The sequence below is a fragment of the Thamnophis sirtalis genome, unplaced genomic scaffold, assembly GCF_051295495.1.
Source record: "Thamnophis sirtalis isolate CommonGarterSnake01/CBP01778 unplaced genomic scaffold, rThaSir2_p1.2 scaffold_2, whole genome shotgun sequence".
NCBI classification, from domain to species: Eukaryota; Metazoa; Chordata; class Lepidosauria; order Squamata; family Natricidae; genus Thamnophis; species Thamnophis sirtalis.
In genome coordinates this window covers 87,946,061-87,965,992 of record NW_028261382.1, presented here as the reverse complement: position 1 = coordinate 87,965,992, position 19,932 = coordinate 87,946,061, and the positions used below count along the sequence as shown (strand labels likewise).

At 41.1% G+C, this 19,932-nt stretch overlaps 1 protein-coding gene across 1 annotated transcript; it reads left to right on the top strand.

Annotated features, from left to right (window-relative positions):
- The first annotated feature begins 694 nt into the window (after positions 1–694).
- On the top strand, positions 695–14,676 carry STT3A (STT3 oligosaccharyltransferase complex catalytic subunit A). The gene is made up of 18 exons (XM_014070437.2): positions 695–850; positions 3,515–3,637; positions 4,490–4,550; positions 5,380–5,501; positions 5,864–6,009; positions 6,834–6,924; positions 7,847–7,953; positions 8,828–8,992; positions 9,192–9,372; positions 10,026–10,181; positions 10,670–10,761; positions 11,030–11,185; positions 11,435–11,623; positions 12,075–12,191; positions 12,463–12,565; positions 12,986–13,174; positions 13,937–14,052; positions 14,424–14,676. Exons 2-18 carry the CDS (start codon positions 3,550–3,552, stop codon positions 14,460–14,462), a joined length of 2,118 nt encoding a protein of 705 aa, XP_013925912.1. The 5' UTR covers positions 695–850; positions 3,515–3,549; the 3' UTR covers positions 14,463–14,676.
- The last annotated feature ends 5,256 nt before the right edge of the window (positions 14,677–19,932 follow it).

Genomic DNA, 19,932 nt, shown 5'->3' with positions numbered 1-19,932 from the left:
GATGGTGCCCGCTTTGATGGTGGCTGGCACTGTAGATCTGAAGAACAGAATAGGAAGGGACCTTGGAGGTCTTCTAGTCCAACCCCCCACCCAGGCAGGAGACCCTATACCACTTCAGACAGTCTCTTCTTAAAAACCTCCAGTGATGGCGCACCCACAACTTCTGGTCAATTGTTCTCCCTGTTGGGAAATTTCTCCTTAATTCTAGGTTGCTGCTCTCCTTGGTTAGTTTCCATCCATTGTTCCTTGTCCGGCCTTCTGGTGCTTTGGAAAGTAGGCTGATCTGCTCTTCTTAGTGGCAGCCCCTGAGATATTGGAACATTGTTATCATGTCACCCCTAGTCCTTCGTGTCGTTAAACTAGACGTATCCATGCCCTGACTTCAGCTGCTGCGGTCAAATCTGGCGGTTCAGATGCGCTGGTGGGAGGGGGGGGGAGTTGTCCCGACCGCGAACTCGCCTTGCGCCTCCTGCCACGTGAAAGCCTCTGGCCACGCCCCCCCGCCAGCCTCATCCCCGTTACCCAGAGCGACACGTCACTACTCGCGCCTCAACCAAGCTTCCCTCCTCCTCCAAGACAACCAACCGCGTCGGGCACGGCTCCCCTCTAAATCGGGGACGGAACTCGCGGCACTCCGTCCCTCGAACTTCCGCTTTGTTGACGGACGTGGCCTCGGTCCGGTCATCTTTCCCGTGGGGCGGGCCCGTCATCGTGATCGACGCGCCCCTCGGCCTGTCGTCGTCCGCCGTCGGGCTCGGTGGGGAAGGCGGGCGTGCTGCGGAGCTGGGAGTGGGCGCGCGTGGAGCGGATGGCTGAGGGAGCCGGGCGGAGAGCGAAATCTGAGTCCCCGGTGAGGAATCGGGAGGGCGTCTCATCAGATCGGGAAGGCGGCCTGGCTGCTGCAGCCTGAGGGAGCGGAGGAGGGAGGCGACAGCGGCGGCTGGGCGGTTGGATCACGGCTGAGGGGGGAAGCCGTGGACGCTTCCCCGACCTCCCCACGCGCGATCGGCCCAAGGCGGCCTCTGGAAAGAAGCGGGTGGCTGATCCCCTCAGGCCGCCGATCGTCCTGCGCGGCTTCTTTCTGCAAGAGGCCGCCGCATCTCCCAGCCCCGAAAGCCTTGCAGCTGGAAAAGTAGCTCCTGGGGGAAATCGGTGTCCATGGTTCCCAGGCAACGGGGAGGGGGGGGTTGTGAGGTGGGCTTTCCCCGAAAGCTCTCCTTCCGCCCCTTCCTTCCGCCAAGAGAATGAATGAAATCGGGGCACGCAGGCAGGGTGGCTTCACACGTTAGCATTAAACCAGGGTCTGTTTAACCCTGGTATACTAACTCATCCCCACGACCCTTTAAGCGAGAAGGCGAGCTCGGGGTGGTCTTGGGCAACGTGTGAAACCAGCCCCGTCCCCCTCTGCGAGTGGGAAGGCAGAAGGGCTTCCAGGAAAGGGCGCAGCCTCATGGTCTCCTGGAACCGGATTTCTGCCTCTCTTAAAGCTTTGTAGAGCTTGAAGGTGTGATTTCTCTCCACCCCTTAAAACACTGGAATTCTGTCATTCCGTTTTCTTTTTGCCTCGGGGTCCCTAGGAACATTTTTCACTTTGGTATTTCTGCCTGTGAGGTAGATCTCACCCCCTTCAGTGTTTGACAGCCTTTTTGTTTGGGAAGATCACAGTTGCCTATGATTGGCATCCAGAAGGGCCCAGGACGATGGGTTTTCAATCAAAAAGTTACTGTCAGTAGTGCTTAAAAATCTCTGTCTAGATGCTAAGAATAGTCAGACTAGCCTTTTTCGGATATTGCACATAACTGATCTTACTAACTGTAAAAGCAAGTTTGATTTTTTTTTTTTTTGCTTTGGTTCTATTCAGTAGTTCTTTATGCATCCTATTGGTATATTTCCCACTGAGCATGCATCCAGGTCCTTGCTTTATGTAACATTTGCATGCACAAAGATCCTTTCAATTCATGAAAGCATGTCCCTAGGTCTATAATTATTAAACATTAAAATGTGGAAGGAATCTGGGAGATTATGTAGTCCTGAAGCATATTGGCAGAAGTTGATCCAGCCTTGGTTTCATTGTATTGCACTCTTAATGTTTAGTGCAAATCCGTATTTCTGTAAGTCTGAGGTTTCACCTATACTTGTTGTCAAGTTAATATGAGCCAAATCCCCCAACTCTCCAGCACTGAATTAGAGAATTGGAAAGGAAACCTGTTCAAGTCAGTGGTTGATAGTTGCTTAAGTTGGCTCATATCAGTTTGACAACTTTCCACTGAATTTAAATCTGAGTACTGTACTATATAGCAGTGATCCTATATAGACCACAGTTGGATTTTAATATGTACAGTGGAGTATATATTTAGAATAACTTTGCTGCGGGTATTTGTGGTATCTTGAATGCTGCTGTATTCTAACCTCAAAATTTAATTGTGTGCTTAATAATAGGACATCTGCTTGAAAAGTACCTCCTATGCCTGATGGCCTTGACCTGGGATGTTAATAATGTTTTGCTCCTTTTGTTGCTCTTAACTGATCATTCCTAGCCCTGTTCCTGATTTTTATTGGGGGTAATTGCATTTGCAGCACTTGAATAGTAGCCTTTATAATTCTAGTTTTATTGGAAACTTTATTCTCATTCATTGCTAAGTAGTTTAAGGTAAAAGGAAATTGTGATTGTTATTGAATCCCAAATGAAACTTGATTTGAAGAAGTGGATTTCAGATAGGAAATTGAAGCAGAAATTGTGTTTCTTTTTTTCTTCTAGAGCAGCTATTAGCAAAATGAACTTGCAACTGGCTTTTTAAGCATTTAATTAATTTTCGTCTTGGTTTCATTTTCACAAAGTACATGTTCCTGTAGATCCCCTCCCCCCACTTGGCCAGTAAACAAATATTTATTTTGAGCAGTGTTTAAAGGTCGCATGAGATAAAACTCATGGCAGCGTAACCTTTTCAAACTTCTGCAAACCTGAACTTTTGTGTGAAACCCACATCCAGAAGATCAAGTTTATGCTAATTGGGCTCCCTCATAGGCTACTGGGTAGAAAAAAGATAATTTAAATAATACTGAAATGTTTGCTTTGAATGTTTTTGGCAACCTATTGGGTAGTGCTTCATAACGTTTGCTTTTCGAAGTTTTAAACATGGTTAAACAGTGAAATCCATTGTGAATTCATGAAAATGTAGAAAGAAAGCCTCATTCAGGTAGCTGTTCTTTGTTTTAGTTGGCATTGGTTGTTTAGGTCCTTAAGCCACCACCCTGGTTGTGATTAAACAGCAGTGAAAATTTTGTGTGTGTTTCCTGTTGAACTCTGGGAAGTATAAATGGAATTACACTCATATGGATGGAGGGATGGAGGGATGGAGGGATGGATGGAATATGTTTTGAGGAAAAATTGTTTGATCCTAATAAAATGAAATTTGTGTCGCTGTCTCACCCCATGCAGCATGTTTGCTTATGGTGTGTTAATAAGGATGACTTGAAGAATGTATTTGTACTTAATCTTTTATTTTCCTTTCAGGTGTTTAAGTGTTGCCTTTGAACACCTTTGCCAGAATGACCAAGTTAGGTTTCCTCCGCTTGTCATATGAAAAACAGGACACCCTTCTCAAGCTCCTGATTCTGTCAATGGCAGCTATTCTTTGTAAGTTTGAGCTTTAAAAACTCTAGCTGGCATGGGTAATGAATGTATGGCTACAACCGTTATCTGTTGTTTTTTAATGTGAATTCCATTCTGAATGGAATGTTGTTCTCCTAGTCATATAATCAACTGACTTTGACTTGGTATGTTTCAACATTTCTAGCCTCTATGTTTCCAATTGGCAAATAACTAACATTAATATAATTGAAACATCATGATAACCACGATAACAATAATAAATAAATAAATAAATAAATAAATAAATAAATAAATAAATAAATAAATAAATAAATAAATAAATAATAAGAGCCGAGGTGGCGCAGTGGTTAGGGTGCAGTACTGCAGGCCACTTCAACTGACTGTGATCTACAGTTCAGCGGTTCAAATCTTACCAGCTCAAGGTCGATTCAGCCTTCCATCCTTCCGAGGTGGGTGAAATGAGGACCCAGACTGGGGGCGATATGCTGACTCTGTAAACCGCTTAGAGAGGGCTGAAAGCCCTATGCTATTGCTATTGCTAACCTCCAGACTGCAGATTTTACTTGGGGAGATGTAGTTCTACTTTGTATTTCTGAGGTTGGTAAAATGAGGACCCAGATTGTTGGGGGCAAGATGATGACTCTGTAAACCACTTAGAGAGGGCTCTCAATCAGCCTTCCATCCTTCCGAAGTGGGTGAAATGAGGACCCAGACTGTGGGGGCAAGTTGCTGACTCAATTTGCTAAAAAATTTGTAAACCGCTTAGAGAGGGCTGAAAGCCCTATGAAGCGGTATATAAGTCAAATAAATAAATAAATAAATAATAAACAAACAAATAAGCTATCGCCTCTGCATATTTCTTTCTTTCTTTTGCAGCTTTTTCTACTAGACTTTTCTCTGTGTTACGATTTGAGAGTGTCATTCATGAATTTGATCCGTAAGTATCCCTCTTGACTCTGATTTGATTGGAGAGATCATTTGCCTGGTTGTATTCATGTTCAGGTTTTGTTGCTGTAGTTTAGAATATTAGGCTTCCAAATAATAAGACAGATTGCTCTGCTTCAGCAATAGGGTTTCAGAATATATCGGGGAGAGTGTTTTTCTGAAAGACCAAGAACTAGGATTAGCTTCAGATAATTTTGCAATAAAATTAATATTCTAGCCAGTTCTGCCTGGATTTACTATGAATCTTGACTATGAAATGCAATAGAATTGTTTCTTCTAAAACTGTTTCCCAGCCTTAGCCAGTTTAAGATGTTCAATCCCAGAATTACTCAACTAGCCATGGGAATTGAAGACCACAACTCTTGCCATGTTGCCAAAATTTAGAAACACTGTTCTAAAGGAATGTTTACAACTGTGAGATTGACTCAGAACAATGGACTGCAGTTGAATGGTTATGGGTTGTATTAGATGCTTACTGTCTAGTATAATGAAAAGCAGTTTATATAAGGGGAATATTTGCATTTTTACAGTAAGCTAAAGAGCACATAACAATGTTTGGAAATGTAAGGCAAGGTTACGTTTTCTTGGTTGCCTGCAAGGAAGGTTAATCCTTTATCCATTCGGGATATTTCTGTTTGGATTCTATACGAATCTTGATTCCAAGTGAAAAACTGCTTTAGTCAAGTTGGTATTAATTTGTATGTGAGAATGGGGAGCTTTTCTACATAAGAACTATAGCAGAAGGCCAAGCCTGCAAAATGAGGAACGGCAAACAATAAAATCTTACTCGGAAAGGACTGAGATTTCTGTTACTCCCACAGGTATTTTAACTACCGCACCACTCGCTTCTTGGCAGAAGAGGGTTTTTATAAATTTCACAACTGGTTTGATGATAGAGCATGGTATCCTCTGGGAAGGATCATAGGTGGAACCATCTATCCAGGTAAGAGCCAGGCATTTCTCAAAGACCAGTGCACAAAGTAGTGTAATGGCATCGCATTTTAGAATAGTTCTTTTCTGATGTTCTGTGGATCAGAGATGAAATTGGTTTCTCCCAAAATGGATAAGTAAGTGTCATTCATCTTTCAGGTAATGCAGCCAAACATAATTAATCCAGTGTGTTATTGGCTTCTTTTGATAGGGAAAAGCACGCTAACTGATCTGTAAGAGAGCCTATAGTCAGCCAGTGATTTTGAGAGCTAGCTCTCTCTGCAGTCCAGATTTTGCTTTAGGTCTGTCACAACATAACCATCCAGCAGGCCAATAATTCTTTGCAAATGACATTCCTGCTTCACTTTATTTCAGGTTTAATGATCACATCGGCTGCCATCTACCACGTTCTGCACTTCTTCCACATCACAATTGACATCCGAAATGTGTGCGTCTTTCTGGCCCCCCTCTTTTCTTCCTTCACCACCATCGTAACATATCACCTCACCAAAGAACTTAAGGTAATCACAAAGATAGAGCCAGTTTCTGGGAACGGTAGCTGTACTTTCTGTGCATTGCTGTAGTAGAAGAGTTGCGACTGGCAATTTTATTTTGAAAGTTTCTCCTCATTTCAGCTACTGATTGGCCAACTTAAGCAAGATTGTATGCTGTTCCAAAGTTAATATAATCATTATATTTGGGGAAACAGGAGGTAGTGGAAATCTGTGTTGGTGTAATGTTAGCATATTTGGAAGCAGTAAAGAAAAGTGTAATATTATTGTATAGTAGTGGTTAAAGTGCTGGCTAGAAACAGGACATGGTGAGTTCTAATCCTGTCCTAGGCACAAAAGCCAGCTGCATGACTTTGCACCAGTCATCTCTCAGCCCATCCCACCTCACAGGGTTGTTGTGCAAAAATAGGAGGAGGGAGGAGTATTTATGTTCTCTGCATTGAAAAGTGGGATAAAAATGTAATAAGCACAATATTCTTAGGTACGTTGCACTGAAAGATTCTAAGCTTTTAGATGCATTCATTTGTGTTGTTTTAACGTTCATGAATGTTGATTTAAGATGGAGGTCCCATGTTGAATACTGAAATAAAATATATTTGAGATGCTTAAATGGGAATTTTTTTGCTGGTTACAAATTAGAAATTTACTTAGACTTCGGTTAACAGAAAAGATTGTTCATCACTTCTTTGTTTGTACCCTTTTGACAAAATAATAATAAATGCAATAAGAATGGTCATGGCTATGAAATACATGGAGCCCCCCTCCCTACACTTTTTAAACATCTTTGAAATGATGTCCACAATCGTGACTTTCTTCTTCTTTTTTCTGCCTAGGATGCAGGAGCTGGTCTTTTGGCAGCTGCGATGATTGCTGTGGTGCCTGGTTACATCTCCCGTTCTGTTGCGGGCTCTTATGATAATGAAGGTGAGGTCAGTTTTTTAAAATGTCTTTAATAATTTCAGCATGGAATACATTTAGGGAAGGAAGGAAAAAGGAAGATACTCTTCAGTCATACAAGCAATGTATAGGCAACTAAATATACGTTACATATAGAAACAAATATAGAATATTCTATTGTATGGCACTATGGGGAAAAAGGCCAATTGAAGAAACCCGTTTGTTCAATCTTGGTCTCTTTGCTGATAATAATCTCCAGGCTAATGTGCATTGATTTAATGATTCTCATTCATCTCTCAAATCAGACTATTAAAATTGGAACCATCCAACACTAAGTCAGATATAAAAACATTTGTTCCTGGTATGAAATAAGCTTTGGCTTTAATAAATTTATTGGCAGTAAAATGGCTTTTTAGTTCAAGTCCTAATTCTAGTTTTACTACTAAATGTTTTTCACATGAAAGCTGTTTCTGAGCTTTAGTAAAAAAATCTATTATAAAGAAATAGTGCAAAAGTGTAAGAACCCTTTAAAATACATTATAAGATTAGCTCTCTGTTGATACCAATAGTGTCCTTATTTCATGATATTTTTTAAAATGATAGAATTAATGTTAATGAATGTATTGCATGCCCTTTGGGTTGAGTATAAATTGGAAGCATGAATACGTGAATTGCGTGAAGAAAATATATGATAAATAGTCCTCTTCTTTTTGACTCAACAGTTTATACAACAGTGTTTATACCAACTATGGCAAATGGTAACTGTAAATTTTGTGGACTTAAATATGGTAGCTGGAGAATTCTGGGAGTTCACAAATCTTAAATTTGCCAAAATTGGAAAACACTACTTTGTAGTATCTTTTACTCTATGATTCGGTAGCGCAGGTCTATCCTTCTTCACCTTTGGATGGAAAGACTGAAGTTTGATTTAGATCTGATTTATTTCCAGGTATTGCTATATTCTGTATGCTTCTGACTTACTACATGTGGATCAAAGCTGTGAAGACAGGTTCAATCTATTGGGCGGCCATTTGCGCGCTTGCCTATTTCTACATGGTGAGTGATAAATTTTCAAAATACCTTGAGTCATCCCATCAAACAGACAAAATTATCTGCCCGGAATCATTTCCCAACTTCTTTATATTTTGTACATTTGTAAGCATTGTTGTAGCGTTGTAAATTTCTGAAGCCACGAGCTTTTGTATTAAAGACTAAGTAGCATCATACTTAAAGGATGTGCCTCTCTCCTTGGAGAAGGAAAGGAGAAATTAGTGCCATTGTTCCCTTACTTCAGACAACAGCATGTGCCTCTTAGCCTCCATCTGTGTTACTTGTCAAAGCCAAGCTATTTTTATATTTGTATAAATTGCTAAATAAAGACCAGATTGTTCCCTTTCCTTCGCAGTTTAGTCATTTGTTAATTTTAAATCACACCTTATCTCTTGGGGCCCAAGGGAGAGAATGCGTCTCTTTCTTTCCCCAATGCTTATTTTCACAAAAATTATGTTAGATAGTTAAGCTGAGAATTCGTCTCTGGTCTGGGGTCAGTCACAGCTTAACTATCTAACATAATTTTTGTGAAAATAAGCATTGGGGAAAGAAAGAGACGCATTCTCTCCCTTGGGCCCCAAGAGATAAGGTGTGATTTAAAATTAACAAATGACTAAACTGCATTCTCCCCTTTTTGCCTTCCTATTCCTAGCATGACTTAAACCATTATATTAGCCAAGAGCTGCTCTTGCTTGTGTTACGAAGATGTGCATGTTAAGGAACTCTCAATCTTATTTGTTAAGAACAATGAGATTTTTGATGGAAGAAAAGCTTTTGTGTCACGCATACTATAAACCCCGTCCTAAGCCATCGTACACTTGCGGCATTTTAGAAATGTATAATTTCTGGGTTCCATTTGGTTTATTTTTTCCCCCCTCAGGTTTCTTCTTGGGGTGGCTATGTGTTTTTGATCAACCTAATTCCACTTCACGTCCTGGTGCTGATGTTGACTGGACGCTTCTCCCACCGGATCTATGTGGCTTATTGTACAGTGTACTGCTTAGGAACTATCCTCTCAATGCAGATCTCTTTTGTCGGTTTCCAGGTAAAGAAATCTAAAAGATGGAGGAAAGGGGATGGTGTAAAGCTTTTTCTGCTCTTGAACTAATTGTCTATTGATTTGGCTGTCTGACAGTGACAGTAGTTGAGCCAAATAGCTAATTCGGGTAGCCTGCTGGCTGAAGAAAAGCGTTTAGTTATCATAAAAAGTAAGCTTAATCAAGCTTATTCTTTCCTTCCTGTAGCCTGTTCTTTCATCTGAACACATGGCTGCCCTGGGGGTATTTGGTCTTTGCCAGATTCATGCCTTTGTGGATTATCTGCGCAGCAAGCTGAATCCTCAGCAATTTGAGATTCTCTTCAGAAGCGTCATCTCCTTGGTCGGGTTTGTCCTTCTGTCCATAGGAGCTGTGTTGATGTTAACAGGTAAGGAGAAACTGCAGGTCTTAACAATGCATACTGATGTATTTCTGTAGAGTTTCATTGGCACATTAATTCAGTGGATCCAGAAAAATACTATTTTAGTGCAGTTTCTTTGCTTTTGATTGGATGTTCTCTCTCTCTCCCCCCCCCCCTCAGTAATCTTTCAACACATAGAGATACTTTCACTGTGTCAGCATGCTTCTTGGGACATTAAGAAGAATGTTTATGTTTGTTTATTTGAAAGCAGTTTATGTTGTGGAAATAGATTAAAGCTCTGCAGCTTTTGGATGCTATTTAAAACCAAATGAATAGTCCGGTTTAATTAGTCATGTGATTGAAGCTTTGAAGAGTTCTGGATAAATAAGTACAATCGGGTTTGCAGGAGCAGAGTTTTATATTTAGTCAAAATGGTTCGTAAGTCAGAAGAAGAAGAAGAAGGGGGAGGAGGGGGAGGAAGAAGAAAAAATAATCTGATTAAATTTTCTGAGAATGATTGAGAAAATATTTTGATTCTATCTTAGCAAAACCAAATTTCTAAATTTGTTATAGAATGTGTGTGAGTGTGTGTAATTCAGGCATTATGCAGGCATACTATTGCTTGAAGATATTATAACACTACTGCATAAATATTTTTTTTTCTTTCTCAATTTTGTCAGGAAAAATTTCTCCATGGACCGGACGTTTCTATTCTTTGCTTGATCCTTCTTATGCAAAGAATAATATTCCAATCATTGCTTCAGTTTCTGAGCATCAGCCCACCACATGGTCATCCTACTATTTTGATCTTCAGCTTCTTGTTTTCATGTTTCCAGGTATAATTCTACTGTATAGTATAGAAACATGTGACAATAATATTATGTATTATTCTTTTAGCTTGTGTCCTGTGTTTGGTCCTCTTTTGTTACTTCCAGACTAATTTGTTAATTGCTTCATTCTATACTGATCTTTTATCCTAATAAAGCTTGACTTGACTGACTAGTAAAATGTTAAATGCTTTCATGCAAACAATGTTCCTCTGAAATTTGGCTTTTTTTAAAAAAAGCACCAGATTCTTATTTGGAAAAATAGAGAATTAAAGGAACATCTTGGGGAAGTGTCTCACAGAAATATTGGGGGGAAAGGTGATCGGAATATCTTATTTGCTGCCTTCAAACTTTCTATTCAAATTTCTAATTTATTAGTAAATTTGAATAATTTGAATAAATTAGACCTTTAGTCTTAAGCTTTATTTGTTAATTTTTTTTCCATATCATATTCTGTGTTTTCTTGACAGTTAACCTGTTTTCTTTCTATCTTACAGTTGGCCTGTATTACTGTTTCAGCCATCTGTCTGATGCCCGAATTTTCATCATCATGTACGGTGTCACAAGCATGTATTTCTCTGCTGTGATGGTGAGTCCTGAATGTTGGCTTACCATTGGGTTTTTTTTGGGGGGGGGGAGGGGGATGTATTAGTATGAATTAAAAAGATTGTCTTATTTTACTGCTAATAGGCGCACAAGATGCACTGGGCAAGTTAGAGACTGAGAGTTTTTTTTGTCCGGAGGGGAGTAAATATAGATAACAGGCATCATATCTGATCCCCTTTGCAATTTCACCTCCCAGAAAGTGATGTATATACATATGACTGAATGTACTTAGTATTTTGGTGTTTTAATAGGTTCGTCTCATGCTGGTACTGGCCCCAGTTATGTGTATTCTGTCTGGTATTGGAGTTTCTCAAGTGTTGTCGACCTACATGAAAAATCTAGACATCAGCCGACCCGATAAGAAAACTAAAAAGCAACAGGATTCTACTTACCCCATCAAAAATGAAGTGAGTGGTGGTATAAGCAAGCATATCAAGGTTTTCCACCCCGTATTAAAAATGCAACTTACAACATTGGGCATAGAATGTTTTACGTTACTAGTGGTGGAAAGAAGTATCATTGGAACTGTCTCTAGATTATCTGCCAGAGAATAGATGCTTCTGAATGCTTATTAAAAGGTTTCTTTAATAAAATGGTATGGGTTTTCTTTTTCCAAATAGCTTAGGCATGTTTTAATGATTCTCGTTGCTTCTTAGGTTGCCAGTGGAATGATCCTTGTCATGGCTTTCTTCTTGATCACTTACACCTTTCATTCGACTTGGGTAACCAGTGAAGCCTACTCTTCTCCCTCAATAGTTTTGTCAGCTCGTGGTGGTGATGGGAGCAGGATTATTTTCGATGACTTCAGAGAAGCGTATTATTGGCTTCGTCACAATACACCGGAGGTAATAATACCTACACAATTGGTCTTTGTGCAAGCACATTGATAAGAAAACTAGAACAGACTTTAGATTCTCTTAATGCTAAAAAAAAAGGTCTGTTTTGTTAGCCACCAAAATTTTGTCTAAAGTCTGTATGTCAGCTAATATTTAAAGCATTTACGTATCACAAAGATTTCTGAGACAGTTACAGGACAAATACATTCTCTGCAAGTATAAAACACTCATTATTTTGCTTTAATCTTTTCACTGCCTGTGGACAAAACCATCGAATCATCTTAATGAACAATTAGAGAGCTAGCATTTTCATCCAATTGAAAAACTTGGGATATAAGCCAGTATATAAAATACTTGTTTTGTAACCAGACTTTTTTTCACCATATACCTCATAAAACATTTATTCTGTTATTTGCATGTTCAATGAAATGTTACAAATTGTCTTTTTGTTTGAGCTCAGGATGCAAAAGTTATGTCCTGGTGGGATTATGGTTATCAGATAACAGCTATGGCAAATCGAACCATTCTTGTGGATAATAATACTTGGAATAATACACATATTTCCCGAGTTGGACAGGTAGGTGCTGAATCCTTATGAATTATTTCCCTAATTTTCATTGTATTCTGAATAGTGAAGGCATAGGGTTTTTTTTTTAAATGATTACCTTCATACCTTCCAGGAATTCTGAACACAGGTGTTAGATCCTTATTCCTAGTTTACCTGTAAATTGCTAGCACATATTATGACTGTGGTGGTGGAGGATAGATTGCATAAAATAGTAACAGCGTATTTTTATACCTCAGCAAATTGATGAAGGTTGAATTTATGAGCTGATCTGTGTTTCCAGGCCATGGCATCCACTGAAGAGCGGGCTTATGAGATCATGAGGGAACTGGATGTCAGTTACGTGCTAGTGATATTTGGAGGCCTCACTGGATATTCCTCAGATGGTAATGCTATGTTTTTTTATTATTTCCCTTGAAAGGCTCTTTCAGGGTTCTTGAGGCATTGGATTTTGCACAGCCCTACATAAACCCACCTCAGTACAACTGATCAATTGCCTCTTACATTCTTCACGTTATCTGTATTTAAAAAATCCAAACCAGAGGGCCTTGTTAATCCAGAGCAATGTTTTTCAACTTCTCAACCATCCCATGGTTGGGGAATTCTGGGAGTCCACACATCTTAAACATGCTGAGATTGAGAAACGTTGATCCGGAGACAGATTTTTTTCCCCCCTGCTGGTGTAATGTGGTTAATTTAGAAACAGAAAGTGGTTTTTGAGATCTCTGATATTAGGAGGGTAAAGCTTCCTGCATCCCAGAGGAATTGGAACAGGTTCACCAATTGCCTTACTTTTTGTTCCATAGACATCAACAAATTCTTGTGGATGGTGAGAATTGGAGGGAGCACAGACACCGGCAAGCACATAAAGGAACATGATTACTACACACCCACTGGAGAGTTCCGGGTAGACAGAGAGGGCTCCCCGGTGCTGCTTAACTGCCTTATGTATAAGATGTGCTACTACCGTTTTGGACAGGTCTACACAGAAGCAAGTAAGTGATGTTCTCTGCACTTTCCATGTCTTAGGGGCTTTGTTCTATTTTGTTCTCTAATATTTTTTTTTAATTCTCCAGCATGGGGTACATAGTAGTAATCTCAGAGCACATAACATATTTTATCTCATTTTACCTTGATCAATGATGATGATGTTATCCATTCAGTTGTGTCCGATTCTACGAGCCAAGTGTCTCTACATCTTCCGATCCTATGCTACTTCTTTGAGTTGTTCTATGCTCTGGCTGGTGTCTACCGTGATGGTGTCCAGCCACTATGCTCTTTGGCAGCCTGGTTTCCTAATACCATTAACTCTTCCAAACATAATTGCTTTCTCCCAGTGAATTCCCCCGCCTCCCTCCTGAGCACTAAAAGTTCTGTTTTGAATATTTGGGAAGTAGTTTGAACTTGGACCATGGATTTGTTTATTTTGAACTTGGAACATGGATTTGTATTCCATTTTTACTTCCGCTGCAGCTATGATTTCTGCCAATAGTCTTTCATATTATTTGCTTTATGAGAACCTGGAATTTATAATCATGAGGTGGCCATATTGTTCAATCCTCTGCTCCTGTTCTCTCTTTGAGCTTGACATGGAACAAGACACAGGAATAATTGATTAAATACCACTTCGAAACCTAGAGTTTTAAAAGAGCTTAAATGGGTTTTCTTAAGGTGGGATAACTGGAATTCCTAGGTTGAGGAAAGGTTGGTCAACAAGGATGTTTTTTCAGCCATGGTTTGCTTTCCTTTGTGTTTAGAACGTCCACCAGGCTATGACCGAGTGAGAAACGCTGAAATTGGCAACAAAGACTTTGAGCTTGATGTTTTGGAAGAAGCTTACACCACAGAACATTGGCTAGTTCGAATATATAAAGTAAGCCGACCATATTCAATCATATACTTTTTTGGGGCGGGGGATTGATCATAACTGGGAGTTGATGCGTACAACTTGATGAGTCCTCAACTACTGACCACAATTAAGACCAGAATTTGTTAAGTGAGTCATGCCTGATTCTACAACCTTTTTTTTTGGGGGGGGGGGGGGCTATAGCTGTTAAGCAAATTCATGCAGTTAAATGAATCGTAATGAAACTAAACCTTCCCCCGTTGACTTTGCTTGTGGGAAGCTGGCGAAGAAAGTTGCAAATAGCTTCTTGTTTTTTTCCGGTTTTTATTACCCTTCTACTTATAAAACTGAAAGAAACAAACTACCCTCCCCCTAAAAATTAAATTTTGTTTTAACAGGTAAAGGACTTGGATAATCGTGGATTGTCAAGAACGTAACTGGCTTTCAGATGTACCATAATACGCACTGATCGAGCCTTTGTGAAACAGATGGTTTTTATACTCTTTGTCAGCATGGAATTGGGACTTAATTGCCCAAGGAATCCCATCTTCATGTAATGAACCTGTATTATGATTTTTATAAATATGAACCCGCTACCAAATCAGAAGGAGTAGCTTTATGAAAGGATATTAAAAGGGTGTGGAAAATGTGGATTCCTGTTCATTTCTTTCTACCTCGTCTTGAGCATTCACAGTGGTAGGAAATCAGTTTTTTTTACTCTGTTGCTCCCTAAACTGCAGCTAGATCCAGTGCAATAGATCTAGATCAGTGGCCCCCAACCTTTTGGGCACCAGGGACCAGTTCCATGGAAAAGGTTTTCTCTGCGGACCCAAGGGGGCGTGGTTTTGTGTGCTGCCTGCATCCCGTGGATGGGACTTCGCTTGTTTGCGCAGACCTGTTGATGGCATGCTGTTGGAAGAGTGCTGGTCCAGGGACCTGGGGTTGAGGTTGGGGACCTGATTCAGATGATCCAAATTTGAGAGCTGATTTAAATGAACAAAATTTATAGCTGCTCAGAGTGACCTTAAGATGGTCAGCTTATCAATTTTATAAATAAATAACAAATAAATGAATACAATTTGTATCTCAAGAGGGTGCCAGCAATTGAATTACTTCTCCCAACTTGTTCTAACTGGATAAATTATGAAAACTAGTTTTTCAGAAATTTTAGGTAAGAAGGAGCTATGTGATTGAAGGATGCTCCTGTTTTATTTTTTATAAAAATAAAATTGGGGGAAAATCTGGAAGAGTGTGGCTACAGTATATATTGCATTGTATAAATCTTAGAACATTAAAATGAAATAAGGGCTTATAGCTGCAGGAATTAAAATCCCTGGTCGAGATTGCATTTGATATTGCCCAGCAGGCTGCTGCAATAAAGGAAATGCAAGTTATTGGCATGGAGTGATATTATTTTATGAAGTCTGCCACTTTCCTGTCCCAGCTGTAGGCTGCTTTTAAACAAAACACTAATAATAGGGGTCTGAGCATGTTATAGAGGTCTGAACAAGTTATATAAGCCTTCAGAAATGTTTCCTGATTGCTTGTGAAAATAATTTCGTAAGCACTTGTATTGACAAGCCCAAGCAACACACATCTTGGCTTTGCACATAAAATATTCCTTGCACTTCAGGACAATTTGCACCAGACTTTGTATCTTTGGGGCAAGCCAAACACATCTCTTGGAATGATCACCTCTGCCTGCTTTACTTGCTTTACCACCTGTCCTGTTCAGGAGTTTCCAATCCATATAATGGGAAACATGATGAAAGCCTGGAAGAAATTCCCTTGCCCCCCACCTTTTCAAAGAAATTAACCTAGAAACAAAAGCAGAACATTTATCCCAGGTACCTTAAAACCAAACAGGTTCTCCTCAACCACCTAACAAGCAGCAATCCTGAGATTTGGAGACTGGGATGGTGCCCATCTCCTGGGAAGTCATTCTTGGGTGCTCCAAGGCATCCTGCTCAGATTAGCGCAGGGAATTTTCCACCTCCTCCGAAAGGGGAGACATTCTAGGAGGCTTAAAGCATTCATATTTCATCCTGTCCTTTCTTTTGCATCCTTTCTTTAACGATTCTATTCCACCCTTTCTTTGAGGCTGGTGTAACTCTCGCCACCTACAGTCGGACTTAAGCGTAGTACAAAAAATCATCCACTACAACGTCCTACTCCAGGGGAAGGATACTGCAAAATCTCCATTCCCACCCCACTCCAGGGGAAGGATACTGTAAAATCTCCATTCCCTCCCCACTCCAGGGGAAGGATACTGCAAAATCTCCATTCCCTCTGCACTCCAGGGGAAGGATACTGTAAAATCTCCATTGCCACCCCACTCCAGGGGAAGGATACTGCAAAATCTCCATTCCCACCCCACTCCAGGGGAAGGATACTGCAAAATATCCATTCCCTCCCCACTCCAGGGGAAGAATACTGCAAAATCTCCATTCCCTCTGCACTCCAGGGGAAGGATACTGTAAAATCTCCATTGCCACCCCACTCCAGGGGAAGGATACTGTAAAATCTCCATTCCCTCCCCACTCCAGGGGAAGGATACTGCAAAATCTCCATTCCCTCTGCACTCCAGGGGAAGGATACTGCAAAATCTCCATTCCCTCCCCACTCCAGGGGAAAGTTACTGCAAAATTCCCATTCCCTCCCCACTCCAGGGGAAGGATACTGCAAAATCTCCATTCCCACCAGTGTGACTATCATCCCTGTCCTACTGTCCTCATTTAGTCGTCCCCATTTCATTCATACTCACGTTTATTCTTATAACCTCAGGGATCCCCCAAACGTGGCAACTTTAAGACTTGTGGACTTCAACTCCCAGAATTCTCCAGCCAGCTTCATTAATCTAATTAACCAATTAGATGGTTAATTAAAGGGTTAATCCTCCCTTCTTCCGATCATGATTTGACATTGATGGTATTGTCATTTTATTGGGCTAGGCGCAATTTGTTGTTGATTTTTATGTCTTATGTGCTGGCTGGAGAATTCTGGGAGTTGAAGTCCACAAGACTTAAAAGTTGCCAAGTTGGAAGATCTCTGTCATTACCTATTATTTTGCAAACGATTCACCAATCAAACAGATAAAATAAAACAAACGAACCTACTGAAGAGGAAAAAGGGGGGAAAAAAAGTTGGCCGTAACGAATTCTCCCCGAGGCGCAGGCGAATGCAAGGCGAGGCCGCCCAACCTCGCCGGCTGGAAGAGGAGGCTGAGTCCGGGCAAGGGGCGGAGCCGCCGCCGGGATCCTCCGCCTCCCCTCGCCTCTTGCTGGGCGCCCGGCTTGCGACGCGCTTTGGCGGGAAGCGGCGTTTTCGGAAGAGCCGCGGAGCGAGAGGACTCGCGGGAGGAGGCGGGTGAGCGCAACCCAGGCAGGAGCCGCCGTCGGGACTCGGGCTGTCCCTACAGCCCAGCAGCGGGAGGGAGAGGCTGGGGTGGGGGTGAAGGTTGAGCGGTGGGCTTTGTCCCGGGAGGGGCTCCGGGCTCTGGACGGACAGGCCGGGCTTGCCTCCCCCCCTCCTGCCGTCCTGCCTGGACTCGCCGCTACGTTTTTCCCCCAAACGAGTTGGGGGTTTGCAAAGTAAAGGGGAGGGGAGGGGGCGCCCGCTTGGGAAAGGTAGCTCGGTTATTGTAGGTTCAACTCCGCCCATCCCCCTCCCGTTTTCAGCTGCTCTCCCCCCCTCCCAACGTTTAGCATTATTTACGCGCTGGGTTGGTCTCCCTTTTGGGCAGGGGTCCCCAAACTTGGCAACTTTTAAGACTTGCGGACTTCAACTCCCAGAATTCTCCAGCCAGCAGAGCTGGAGAATTCTGGGAGGGCTGGCTGGAGAATTCTGGGAGTTGAAGTCCGCAAGTCTTAAAAGTTGCCAAGTTTGAAGACCTCTGCTTTAGGGGAACATGTCCCCACCCCAAGAGTGATCCTTAGGGCTCCCCGAGTCTGCTGTTAATGGCACCTTTGTGCCCGGAGGGTGCTCTTTGGCGTGGGTTGGATTGTAACCGTTACAGCCAAGATTGGCCATCCGGGTCCTTGTTACCAAACAAGCTTTATACAGTTTAGTAACTTTACAGTTACTAAAAGTAACTTGGATAGATGTGGACTTTTAACTCCCTGAGTTCCCCAGCTGTGTTGCCTGGAGAATTCTGGGAGTTGAAGTTAACACAACATGAGTTGCTAAGCTTGAGAACAACTGTTCTGGAGTGTAATTTCTATCTTTTTATGCGGGGGGGGCGGGGCTTATAGGAAAGAGGATTTTAGATTATCAGATTTACGCCAAATTCCTGTTAATTAGTAAATGAAATGAATAAGTAAATCGAAATAGAAAATTGCTGTCTATATCTATCTATCTATCTATCTATCTATCTATCTATCTATCTATCTATCTATCTATCTATCTATCTATCTATCATCTATCACCTACCTACCTACCTCCATCCATCCATCCATCCACCGACCCACCCACCTATCCATCCATCTATCTCAATGGTAGTCAACCTGGTCCCTACCGCCCACTAGTGGGCATTCCAGCTTTCATGGTGGGCAGTGGGGGTTTCCTGTAACTCTGCTTTGTAAATTTTATAAAGTAAAGTTACTTCCCTACTTTATAAATCACCATTACTGTGGAACCGGTGGGCGGTCAGAAACTTTTACTACTAACAGAGATACAAAAGTGGGCGGTAGGTATAAAAAGGTTGACTACCCCTGATCTATCTAAATGAACTGAAGAAAGAAAAGAAATACATACATATGTACACACTCACAATTGTCTTTGGTTTCTTCAGTTCATTTACTAATAAACAGGAATAAGTAAGTAAGTAGTACACACACACACACACACACACACACACACACATGTACATATATATCTATATATTTATCATATTATTAGTAAGTAAATAATATATGAGTAAATAATATGTATGTATGTATGTATGTATGTATGTATGTATGTATGTATGTATGTATGTATGTATGTATTTAGTGTCACAACCCCTGGTATGCCCAAATGTGGGAGGAAGCAAACTGCTTCCATTATCTGTCTATCAGCTTGTCACAAGAGACCATCACGACAAAAACCCAATATTTTTACTGTTGCCTTCGTTACATTTGTGTTGTACTTTATTTATTTATAAATAAATAAAGGGAGACTAGTATAGATCTATTTCAAGCTATTTAGCTCTCATCAGCTAGCCATACTGGGATTCGAACCTGTGCTATATTACATCTTAGGCAGATGTGTTAACCATTAAGCCACAGGTTCTCCTCCTTATCAGCTGAGCTAGGTTTCCCTGGCTTAATGGTTAACACATCTGCCTAAGATGTAATACAGCACAGGTTCAAATCCCAGTAAGGGTATGGCTAGCTGATAAGAGCTAAATACTACACAAATGTAACAAAGGCAACAGTAAAAATATTGGGTTTCTGTCTGGATGGTCTCTTGTGACGAGCCGATAGACAGATAATGGAAGTAGTTTGCTTCCTCCCACATTTGGGCATACCAGGGGTTGTGACACTAAATACATACCTTCTTCCCTGGCTCAGCTGATAAGGAGGAGAACCTGTGGCTTAATGGTTAACACATCTGCCTAGGATGTAATACAGCACAGGTTCGAATCCCAGTAAGGGTATGGCTAGCTGATGAGAGCTAAATAGCTTGAAATAGATCTATACTAGTCTCCCTTTATTTATTTATCAGCACAAATAACACACACGCGCACACACACACACACACATATATATGCATATGCATATACATACATACATACATACATACATACATACATACATATATGTGTGTGTGTGTGTGTGTGTGTGTGTGTGTGTGTGATTAATGAGTACCTGGCAGCCCTAGTTTGTAATTCTTCGTGTTAGATGTTTATTTTATTTATATGGAGTTTTT